We start from the raw sequence: 12,476 nt of genomic DNA, 5'->3' as shown, positions 1-12,476 counted from the left end.
TGGAATGAGAAGCCAGCAGACATTCTCTAAAGGGGAAGTTTATTGCATAAATTGTTCTAAGAGTGCAGAGTGTTTGTCTGTTTTAGGTCTCACAGTATCTCATAATATGCAAAGTCACAGACATTCATAGGTGAAGATGTAAAGGCTAAAGGCTAAAAGCTAAGACAGCACACAGTAGAGCAGGGGAGATAATTTGTCCTGTTCCATCACATCAATTTTAATAATTTATGTTTGTTTATTTTTTTTTACAATTAAAGTACATGTTGGGAGTTCTCACTGGACTTATGAGTTATTAGGTGCTGCAAATTTAAAAGCTCATCACAGGTCATCTGTCTCTCCGTCAAAGGGAATCTCGAGATCTGTGTGGATGTGTGAATTGTCTTCACTGCAGACCCAGCCGATGGGCGTGCGGTTGAACGAGGGGCGCGAGCGAATGTCAGGCTGCAGTGTGGGCAGAGGTTCAGGCTCCTCGGTGGCAACATTGAGCTCTGGAAGCTCAAAGGTCAGCAACTTGGATGCCTTGTCATAACCGCCGTATGGCAGTGCCATCCTAAGGAGAAAAAGGATGACAAGTATTTTTGGTGTTAAGCAGTACAGTAAAGTAACTTCCAAATTAATAACTTTCAAACACAAAATGCAAAAGAAAACCCAAAAAAACCCCATTTTCTTTTAAGGTTGACATACTCATTCCACACAACATATTTTGCTGACTGAATGAAAGAATTACTAGCTTAGAGAGTGGTAAGGTGAGGATCCTCATGTCAGAGTGTACCTCTGCCACACAGTCAACTAAACTATGACAAAGACATCAGCACAACTGCTAATAAAACCTCTCTTACTTCAATGCAGAGCCGTGTCAGCACCTCATTGAAATTTACTGGTTTTATCAAACTCAGCAGAGATGTAGATTTTACCTACTAAACAGCATCTTTAACATTTAGAAATGTACTTTTCTACTTAACTGTGAGCAAACATTTTGCCCCATATGTCATTATCCTAATCTTATTTGAACCCTGGATCTCAGTCCATTGCAATACTGTTTATAATTCTTTCGAAGCACCATAAGAGCAGCTGTATCCTTTGCCATTACTAATGGGTCTGAATAAGCAATAAACCTTGATTGTATTACAACACAACAGGCTCCTGGACACAAATATGTAAAAAGGCCTCCTGCATGGGAGAATCGATGACAGCTAAGCTAAAGTTCACTGTATCTTCGACTCTGCAACATTTGGCTCAAATCTGTTGAAATGTGGGCCGATTGGCAAAAGGACAACTATCCCTATCTATGTCTGCACCAACATACAGGCATAGATAGAGGACAAATATACATAGAGATACTAAATACTAAAAGGGAGAAGTCATTCACACTCAAGTAAAATGAGAAAATCAAGCCAAGCCTGCTGGCATGTAACAAGATCCAAAATAGCCAAAGTCCAAAACTAACCTCAAGGAGTTGGAGAACAACCTCAATGAGTCTCAAAGTAACTTCAAAGAGTCTCAGAACAACCTTAGTCTGAAAACAACCTCAAAGAGTCTCAAACTAACATCAACATCAAATAGTGACAAAACAACACCTCAAAGAGTTTTAAACTAATTTCAAGAAGCCTCTCAATGACCAAACAGCGATTTAAAAGTTTCACAAGACACAAAGACATAGGATCCATTCTCATCAGTTCTCCCATGTATGAGGGACTTTTACATATTTGTTTCCAGGGGCCTGTTTTCTTATTATACATCTGAGATTGATTGCATAATCAGGTCCATTACTAATCACAGAGGACACAGCTGTGCAAGAATTATTAACTGTATTACAATGTACTGAGATCCACGGTTCAAATAAGATTAAGATAATGACATCGGGGACCAAATGTTGCTCAGTGGTAAGTGTTAAAGTACATTTTGAAATATCAGGAATGTTATACAGCAAGTAAAGGCTGTGTCTGTGGTGAGTAAAGCCATGGAAACAGATGGGAAGTAGGAAACTATTCACTGCTTCATGATTAAGGGGATAAAGCACTGGGTGTTGTTGTCATTATATACTTGAATAGTCATTCAGTAATACAGTACCTGTTGAAGCTCTTGTACTGATGTAGGTCTGGGTGTATCTGGATGGGTCCAGGCATGCAAGGCTTCATCGTGGCCTTCAGCTCCTCATTGTCCTTCATGGCCCGTTCCCATGGGGATATGTAGGTGCGTACATAGTCCTTCCTCTTCTTCTGCTTCTCCACCTCCTCATCCACAGTCTCCTTCACTACTGGGACATACAGGAACGGGGAGGAAAGAGGTGAGCACCACAGATATGACATGCATACTTTTAACAGAAGGAAGGCATCACAAATAGTGAAAAGAGAATTTCTGTGATCATACTTTCTTCCTTTGGCATCTCAGGCTTTGGAGGCACAGGGGGAGGGGACATAATCAGGTTCTGAAGGTTCTGCTGAAATATATTTAAAAATACAGAGGATATAATCTTATCAGATCACAAACATATATAGACAACACAAACACTTAGCGCCTCATATACACAGTCACCATGTTCTCGTTGGTCACAATGAACTTCTCGACTCTCTGCTGCCTCATCTTGAACATCTTGGACCCCTTGTTCGTGAGGAGGGAGAGCTCTTCGAGCATCACATCTTTGGGTGTCTTGATCTTGGTACCCAGATCGAACTCAGAGGCCTCAGGGTCTGTCTCATCGTCTGACAGTGTGCAGAGAGAAGATACCGTTACCCTAACTCACACATATATTATAAAAATACAGTGCTGCAGTGCTTCAAGGTGAATGTCAGTGACAAGTCATTCAAATTAATTGTATTTGTTATGGAATAGTGGTGATAGTTTCTTATTTATTTGTTAAATATGTGCAATAAATTAACTACAAAGAAATTTATAATACATTACATGAGAAAATTACGTGTAGTAATGTAATATTATTTTTGGATTACACTGCAATACCAGAAATGCCATTAAATCAAGCTACTGTGTCTTTCAGCGTAATACAATGTTGTAAGTGTAAAGCAACCAGTGATAATCAATGAAATTATGGCAATGCTGAAAGCAAAGACTCATCGAAATGTCAATATTTCAGCTCAAATGGATTTAATAGTGTTGCAATGGTTGGGTGAGTAAATAATGTTGCGGTGCAGGCTCTGGAGAGGCCAGTCCATGACTGATAGTCTTCCACTGTGTGTTTTTCTGTCCTGGTATGGTTTTGCTCTATTGGCAGTGTGTTTGGGATCGCTGGCATTTTCCAGATGGTTTTGCAATGTGGATCCAAATTTGACTTTACTTTTCTACCTTTATGACTTCATCTATTTTGACAAATTCTTCACTGGCCTGAATCCAGCACCAACCATGACGAAGCCTTCACCTTGTTTCACAGACAGATATAGCATTTCTCTCCTGAACTCCTCCATACAAACTGACAATGTTTCACCATCCAATAGACCTGTTGTCACTGATTTTTCAGTAATTTCAACAACTGGCTCAGTGGAAGTGAAATCCAACAAAGCTTAGCTCAAGACTTTGCTACTTTAAGATTGACATGTCGGTACATGTTTGTAGGCAGTTTCTCTGTCACATCCATCCCTTACCAATAATATGCTTTTGTTTTTTCAAAGATTGAACTCGGGGTGGGCAAAATGCTCAAATCAAGCTCCAAGTGTTAATTTCACAAAGTCAAAACAACACAAGGCTTCAAAAAGTGATGTGTGATATCTTGGTGGTTATGTTCATACATATATTTATTCTTTTGTTGCAGGGAAGTTATAAATAAACATTTACATTTTTATCCACATTATTCTTAATTCATATTATTTTTTATTCTGAAAAGTATCCTATATCTTGTCAAAAGTGGTAGCTATCATGTGGGAAAGATAAAATTGTTCAAAATGAGCCAAGGGTGGGAATGGCTGGATTAAATGAACATGTCTGCGTGCCAACAGAGAAGAGATGACTTGCTCAACTTTGCAGAAATGCTGCAAATGAGAGGGAAGAGTCTGCTTCTGCCAGAATGAGTGTAAGAATGTCCAAAAAGTCTATCCTAAGCTAAGCTAACCACCTCCTGACGCCCTCATATTTAAAAAGTGGTCGTTTGGTCAAATATTTGGCAGTGAATAAGCATATTTCCAGAGATTTTTTTATTTTATTCAGTTTTATTAACATTTTCTTCATTTTCCCATTTGAATAAAATAAACCGAGCTATGATTTTTCGCCTTACACAATTTTTAGTCATTAACATTGTGGATTCAGAGGTTTGTACACCCATGTCAGCGGTACAGTTATTCTCACTTAAACCCATTTGGGAAATTAAAAAGTCCATTTAAGTGCCTGATATTGAATGAAGGATGTACAGCACAAGTCTCAAAAGTGTAGGTTTTTATTGTCAGGCTTCCAGATCATTGTTATAGTGATAAATTGGAGTAGAAACCTGCTGTGTGGTGTTAAAGGATGTGTTCATGTGAAACTGTGGGAGTTCTAGGGGCTAAGAGGCCGTAGCAATATGGAAGAAAAGTGCACTGGGGGATTTCACTGCAGCTTTTGTGGTAGAACTGTTTATGGAGGGAAATCCTTATAACACACTGCCTCCCTCTTGCTTCTCCTCTCTCTGTGATGGAGAGATCTGATAGATTTTACTGCTCCACAGAGCTCCTCATTAAACACTCTTCTCATCCACTACATACACTCTGATATCACTCATAACACCTGGAGTTGAGCCATAAACCAATGCACATTCTCACTCACATACACACACACACACAAACACAAGCACATCTATAAAGCAGGGAGTTGGCATTGCAATGCTGCAGAGAGCTGTTAGCAGTACCTCGTAAATCAGACTTGGGCAAGTAGGTGTGTAGACTGTGTGTGTGTGTGTGTGTGTGTGTGTGTGTGTGTGTGTGTGTGTGTGTGTGCATGCGTGCACGAGGGAGAGAGAGAATAACTGAGACTGCTGAGCAGAGCGAACTCTCCCATGGGGATATTGATTAGAGTGTTAATTCAGAAGAATGTGAAACTGGAGCTGGCTGTTGCTGACTGGAAGAAAATTGGAAAGACTGATCGAGGCAGGGGGTGGACAGATGGACAACATAGAGACTGACAGAGATATGACACAAACAGTCAGAATGACACAGCAGCAGGGATGATGGACAGATCCAGTGGAATTAACCAGAGCAAAATAAGGGATAAGCAGGATAAGCCCTTGAATGAATAAGCGACCAACTGAAAACAAACTGGTGGAAAGATACAGATGTGGCTGCAGATGTGACAGCAGAAGGACTGATAGAGAAAACAGCAAGGGACACAAATGGGGAAAGAAGTCAACAGATTGTTAAATGACACATACAAGCATGTGCCCAGACAGAGCAGATTGCAGAGTTCATATCCAGAGTTTAGCAAATAATATTTTGTGGCTGTGTCTTTTTTTTTAAGTAATACTGTATTATGCAACAGATACGTGTAATTTTAACATTTTTGAAATAGCTTTAAAGGTTGTAGGTTTAAAAGCCTGCAGAGAGGCTTTTGGGAATGCTGTTAGTTTGGGTTACACCAACCTCCAACTCCGAAAGATGAAGTCAACATGAAAGTGGCTTAAAGTAAGCAAGTAAAATTTGTATTCATGTAGCAGCTTTAAAGATAGGTATCACAGAGTGCTTCACAACAAAAACGTTAAAATAGTAATAGGAAAGTTTACCTACAAGCAATTCTAAAAAGATCCGTTTTAGCTGCTTTTTAAGAGACCACCAAGTCCACACATCTCGGGCTCAGGGGGAGAGAGTTCCAGAGTCACAGTTGCAAAAGCTCTGTCACCTTTAGTTTTCAGCCTTGTATGATGCACAGCCAGCAGGCCCTGATCACTTGTCCTCAGGCCTCTGATGAGGATGTGATCCATGCAGAGCTCTAAATGTCAAAACCAGAATCTGAAAGTGAACTCTGAAGTTCATTGGGGATCCAGTGTAACTGAATTAGCATTAGCGATGTGTGACATGAGAGTAACTAAGAAGACTGAGTGAGAAATCTGCAGGCATTCCAGGGAGGTGAATGGTGAATTACAATGTTCCAGACGTAACAAAATAAAAAACATGAATAACAATTTCCAATTCAGAGCAACATAGCAGAACTCAACTCAAGTGAAAAGTTACCCCATGGTTCCTCTCTTCATTAAGCTGGAGAAAATTACCGGCCATCCAACTTTTAATTCAGCATCTATGTAAGATCGGTAGCCAAGAAACATGGTGGGGCCATAAAGAGGCAAACAGCTTGATACCATCTAAATAGCAATAATAAGAAATGTCCTTAAACGTGCTAAAAATGAACTGAAAACAGTGCAGGTATAACATAAATTATAAAGGCCCCAAAACAGCCATCTGTGACACACCATCGGTGTGTTTTCTTCTGTTTTTTAAATGGGTGGATGACAGCATCCTTAAAATAAAACAAAGACGCAGCTAAAATAGAGATTAAGAGATTTGGAGAATGGTTCCAATGAGTCTACTAATTTTACCAGCTCATATAAAGAAACGGGTAAAAAACTTTCTAAAATAACAGTCCGAGCTGGAATAGGAACAGACAATGAAGATGTGCCAAAGGAGAAATATTTTTTCTTCTCTCTCTATATATATATAATATTCTAACCTCCTGTATACTTTAATATGTTTCTGCTTCAGCTTTTGGTGGGTGAAATTCTAGCAGTTTAATTTTCCACTACTTAGCGTCAATTAGCAACTATCTGTTTGATTCCCAACTAAGCTAACTAGCATTAGCTAATAATTTAGCTAATTTTTTTAAGTGTCTAGCTTTAAAAAACAACACAGCCGTGGCCAAAATGCTAACATGTGGGGTCATAGTGGCTATATCCATCTTTTATACTGTTTAAATTGCCATATATTGCCATGTTAACATTTTTTTCTCTCTAGAGCTAATTTGGCCCAAGTTAATAACTATTTGGGTAAATTGTGTTGGTTTATGTTATGCATGATTCGAGGCCAGGCCCCTTTTGGCTGACACGTGAGTCACTACGCAGCTGATGAATGAGGTTTTGCAGACACATGAATGTTAACCAAATGACATTGAGTTGTCCATCATTTTTGGAGAGTGTAAAATTTGCATTCCTCAGCCAGTTTGTCGAGTGATGTCGCTGGAGGGTGATGGTAGTCCCTGGGAAACCAGTTGCTAAATGCCCATTTATACAGACCTAGGGACTGGTCAGTGACCCCCAGGCGATCACTAGTTGCCAAGGAAGAATTTCCCAAGAAGTTGGTAAACCTCCTTGTGATTGCTTTGATCACTGGCAGATATTAGTGTGCACAAAAGTTGCCAACTTGCCCAGAAAAACATATTGGCTACTCTCTGAGCAGTTGTGAAACCGGGAGAGGAGACCATTTGTCACCTCTTGAAACTTGTTTGCTGCAACCATGCATCACAGTTATTCAGGTTTCACTATCGTTCACCTAGTAGTTAGTGAGTGCTTTGCATGCAAACTACATGACAATCTGCTAGCAACCACAGCAAGGAGATTTTTTGTAGCAGCATCTTCTTTGTGACTGATTTCACCTAGTGACAGCCAGCAACCTCAAGGGACCGATCACCAGTGGGTGAACTTGTATCACATACAATACAGCAGACAGTTCTCAAGGAAAGATGATTTGTTAAAATGGTAGACAAATAAACCAGTGGGTAATACCAACATCCAAGAGGTGTTAGAGGAGTGAGAGAATCTCCAGATTCACAAGGACTCAACTTTTTGATACACGGTTAGTCAACAAGCTCTCCATGAGCTGTAACTATCTTTGTTACCACAGAGCCAGCCAGCTGTCCCCCTGTGAGAACAAACTATGCCCGCTTATCCTTTGGAGGTTTGTACGAGATTGGAATCGATCCAAACTGACATTAGGTTAGAGGCGAGGTACACAATGGACAAGCTGCCAGTCAATCACGACGCTGACACACAGATACAGACAATCATTTAGACCACGAGTAAAAGCAGTGCAGAGTCACCAGTTATCCTGGATGTCTTTGGATTGTGAATCTGAAGCAGAGGTGCAGCATTTTAACATCACAGCGAGTTAAAGTGTAGCTTTGAAATGAAGATCACACGATCAACAGTATACTACTCTATCAATGGAGATTACAAAAAACATCCTATCTGCCGAGAAGGTGAACTAAACTAAATAAATATTGCAACTATACTCTTCCTTTTGAATATAATAAGGCATTTCCTGTCTTTATTTTTATGCTTCTGGTGTTTTTGGAAACTTTGGAATCACCACTAAAATTATAAATAATGTTTATTGACTTTGAATAATTTTAACATGCACAGCATAACTTTGAACAGATGGACTGGTGGATCTGGCATAATGAACATATTAAACTTTCTATTTTTAAAGTGTCTTTCTTACAGAAAGTAAAATCTCATTACTTAAGCAGCCAATGTAACAAAACAAAGAAATGCACACACATTATAAAGTTTTTAGCTGTTGGAGCTTACACACATCCTCAGACAAACATAGCAGAGTGAGAGCAGAGTCACCCTCTGATATTTTGTGTTGCCCATAATGGTGACAGATTTGTGGTTGCTCTGCCATCTGATAATGACCCACATCCCTTCAGGAATTGCTGCGTGCATGTTAGATATTGTGTTACTGCTTGGAACAAGTGTGCATGAGCGCGGGTCCTTATTTAATTGCGGTATCATACAACCGAATGCAATGATTTACACCCACAGAGTTCAGTTTATATGAGTAGAGTGGGCTGATAGCAGACAGGCACTAAAGATTTGACATTTACTAGATGGGATAATCACATCATTTGGGAAATAAAGTAGTGTTTGAGGAGCTGGAATGACTAGCAGAGTGTTTCATGTTTATACGCTGCATCTGAATATTTTGCCATTGTGCTGTATGTGTGCGTGCATGCATGTGTGTGTGTGTGTGTGTTTACCATTCTGGCTGATGTTGGACAGGTCAGTGATGATTCTGTTGGCCTTGTTTCCCTTGTTAGAAGGAGCAGGAGTTGTAAGGGACATGGCTAAAATACAGAACAGACAAAATATGTTTGAAACATTAATCACAGGTCTACCCTTCCACCACTTTTTTATACACAGAGAGAAAAGTACATGGCACAGTCTAAAAGAGATACTGATGGTAAATATTTCTCCCTGATCTAATAGTCAGCATCAACTGTTTAAAAACAGTCGATCCTTAAGGACTTCCTATCAAACCACTTCTTGCAAAGTCGGGTTCTTAAACATGAACAGAAACAACAATATATTAAAGTTATGATATATTTCTTTTTTTTGTTTTGTTTACTGTACTAATGCAGATTTTAAATTAAATTATATGGCATATGTGTAACATGCAGGTTCTCACATGTATTAGAAAAGTGGACAAATTATCACCAACTTCTGGTTCCACATTCGAGAACCTTTTCACTCACAGCAGTTTTACAATTTGGTTGAGTCTCATTACTCCTTTAATCAGTCTGGCCAAGGCAAACCGTTGCTTTCTCCTAAAAATTTGTAACGAACAGATTGTATGCTTCTTGTCTAACATATTTCCACATTTCACTCAGGGGCTGGTGGAGACCAAAATAGAGCTAAAAGGAGAGCTCAACATCAATCCATACAAGTACTGCTTTTGTATGTAGCAGAGGTGGAAGATAGTTAGCTGTCCAAGGTAAACATTTGGGGTGGGTACAAGGGTCAGCTTGAAATCAGACTCATCCTTTTGATATTTTAACTTAATTCAGTCACTTAATCCATTCTTGTTTTGAAAGGCAAAGACAGTTTATACACAGTTTACAGCCTGTTAAACCACCCCAGGAGGTCAAAATACTTATAATATTTCTATAATAAACCACTATATGGACCAATAAATACACACCAACATCACTGGTTCCATGACTTCACTCATTTTATACTTTTATTTCTTTGCTTTTATGCTTCTTTTTCTTTAATTTAATCATGTCTTCCTTTGTTTTTGTCTCTTTTGATTATCTTAAATGTACAGCACCTTGGTCGACAGTTGTTGTTTTAAATGTGCTATATAAATAAATATGACTTTGACTTTGACTATGACTTTTGAAAAAACACCAAAAAGGCGAATTAATAACTACCATTATTATTGACATTGGCATAATTGCTTTTATGTTCTGTGTTAGACTTTGTATCCTAGGAATAAATTGTCATGACTCATTTTATACTTTAAGAGAGGTTTAAATGAATATTAAGAATTACTGCCCAAAGTTTGGATTACATCATGATAGGATTAGCAACAAGATAGTGGCTGGCAACGAAATGTAAAACAGCAAAAGTGTAAAATGTTTAAGAAGAAGATGCAAACTTAAGTTGTATATCAGCCCCAACAGAATCTTACTGGGCTCCCTAATTAAATAAGGTGCTCTTTAAACATAAAGTGTATCTCCTGCATTCCCTTATGGACACTAAGCAAAGGTGGAAGCTCATGCCTGTCTTGACTAACCACTCAGATCGAGCCTGGCAGTATATCGTTGTCAATTTCTCAGGTCGAAAGCAATTAAGCGAAGCTGGAGGTGAGTCTTACTAAAAGAAAAAGCAGGAGGGCCTGTCTACAGGGAGACAGTTAATGTAATTGCTTTTCATCTGCTGTAATTGAAGCTCGTTTCCTAGCCGGGGATTCAGTCCTGTGTGAGCTATTTTTATGAGCCCATGTTCTATAGCACTCTGGTGAGTGGGACTGTCATCGACATAAAACATACATAGAAATTCAGCACACACACACACTCAGACACATCAACAAAAGCACACTCACACACAGATTTGCACTCAAATAGCTCTACTCTTGTGATTAATGTGAGTCAGTGGCTGGTGGATTAAAAACTGGAGATTACAGGTGTTTTTGGATGTTCTCTGGGAAATGCAAGATGGAGGCAAACTGCTGCGTTGATGCAACTACAGGAGCTGAGAGTGAAGCCCTGGGTCCTGTTACTGCCTCTCTAAGTGAAGACACGCTCCTGTCCCCAACGAGCAGCCTGTTTTAGCTCCAGATAAATCTCGAAGGGACAGCTGGGGAGGAAGGCTATCAGTCAGCACATTCCCAAATGCACACATACATCCTCGTGAACTAAAAACTCCACCGGAGAAGGCCAGATTCCTCAGGGACTACAGTGTTAGGTAAGAAGTTTAGGAGAGGAGATGGAATAAGCTGTCCACCAGCTGGCTTTCATGATCTGACATGGTTTAACTGATTTTTCAAGACTTAAAGTGAAAAAGGGTGTAAACAGTAACACAACTGCAAATTCATGCACACAACAGTATTAATTTAAAGGCTGTCTTAAACAGTTGCTGTCTTTTACCATAGCAAACAGTCCAGTCTGCAGTATACTGCTGAGCATCTGCTGCTGGCTGATACTCATTAATTCATCCAGCCACAGAGGGCTCATAAGGCCTCAGATGGGACTCCCTCTTGTAGCCAGAATCTGCTGACCACAGGACGTCAGCGAATTTAACTGGAACTGTCTGCTTGTTCTTAGAGGATCGCAAACTATCTGACAACTCAGTGGCCATCAATACCAGATAATCCACAAACATTCAAGGCATGTGTGAGAAAGGTTTTAATGGGTTTTGTCGACGCTATCGCACATTTTCACTTCTCCGGTGTCTTACCTACAAGACCCAGGGTGTCCGCACGAAGGCAAAAGGTCCCGGAGGATGAGGAATCTAAATTCCCAGGTAGATTTGTATCCCAGTGCTAATATTGCACTGCCGGCCCTGCTGTTCGCCCTGCAGAGAGTGAGACTCTGTCTGGAAGGCTGCAGGAGGGGTGGGAGACCAGGGTGAGGTGGTGTGGGGTGGGGTGGGGTGAATTGAGTAGGGGGTCTAGAGGGAAGTGGGTGTGGTGTTGGTAATATGAAGCACAAATAATGTATTTTTTAGTATTAGGTATCTATCTAACTATCCGCTCTACCATAATTGTTCCCATCTGTCTCTCATTTTCCAGCAACTTCCAAGAAAAGCAACTTAAATGATAGCATTTTGCTGGTAATGTTCAGCACTGAAATGCTGACTAACAGCAAGGTTTCTGTTTATGTGTTTTTATGTGTAAGGGTTAGTCTCATCAAGACTGTTGTTCCAGTTTTAAAAGGTCAAGCTGGTATTGATGCCAATGCCATTATCAGACCTGCTTATAAGTCTGAGTCATCGTTGATTCCCTTGTTGATTCTTTAACACCTTTCTCCGCTTAAAGAAGCAGGCTTACATAGGTTTTTGGGATTAACACTGTTTTATTTTCTGAACGCAGTGTCGAAACAGAGCTGGAAAAATGCATCAGGGAGTCTACTAAAGTCTTGACTTCAAAATTATCAGAAAAAACCATGCCAGCATCCACAAAAGGAGTTAACAAGCTTGGAGACAGGTGGTTTGATTTGAAACAACAATTCGGATCCAGTCCGTGATTCCCAGAGGAATTTCTGATTGTGTCTCAGGCAGTATTCTAAATCTT

At 39.8% G+C, this 12,476-nt stretch overlaps 1 protein-coding gene across 4 annotated transcripts; it reads right to left on the bottom strand.

Annotated features, from left to right (window-relative positions):
- Window positions 1-22: 22 nt before the first annotated feature.
- Window positions 23-11,797, bottom strand: myoz1b (myozenin 1b). 4 transcript variants are annotated; one of them, XM_082545093.1, is made up of 6 exons: window positions 11,642-11,797; window positions 8,941-9,027; window positions 2,536-2,702; window positions 2,371-2,440; window positions 2,071-2,257; window positions 23-550 (listed from the first exon to the last, which is right to left on the bottom strand). In XM_082545093.1, the coding sequence occupies exons 2-6, from the start codon at window positions 9,023-9,025 to the stop codon at window positions 319-321; spliced, it is 741 nt and encodes a 246-aa protein (XP_082401219.1). In that variant the 5' UTR covers window positions 9,026-9,027; window positions 11,642-11,797; the 3' UTR covers window positions 23-318. The 4 variants fall into 4 exon arrangements, with proteins under 4 accessions (XP_082401219.1, XP_082401221.1, XP_082401220.1 ...); XM_082545095.1 differs by having other exon boundaries at window positions 2,071-2,254; XM_082545094.1 differs by having other exon boundaries at window positions 2,371-2,437.
- Window positions 11,798-12,476: the final 679 nt, after the last annotated feature.

Source organism: Aulonocara stuartgranti, assembly GCF_965226115.1.
Source record: "Aulonocara stuartgranti genome assembly, chromosome: 8".
NCBI classification, from domain to species: domain Eukaryota; kingdom Metazoa; phylum Chordata; class Actinopteri; order Cichliformes; family Cichlidae; genus Aulonocara; species Aulonocara stuartgranti.
The sequence above is the reverse complement of the archived record's forward strand: the minus strand, read 5'-3'. Positions and strand labels throughout refer to the sequence as shown.

Coding starts and splice junctions, on each gene's coding strand:
- myoz1b (XM_082545093.1), bottom strand. CDS start 9,025: ATGTCCCTTACAACTCCTGCTCCTTCTAACAAGGGAAACAAGGCCAAC. Junction 2,703..8,940: donor GTCCAACATCAGCCAGAATG/GTAAACACACAC, acceptor GCACACTGTCAG/ACGATGAGACAGACCCTGAG. Junction 2,258..2,370: donor TGAGATGCCAAAGGAAGAAA/GTATGATCACAG, acceptor TGTATGTCCCAG/TAGTGAAGGAGACTGTGGAT.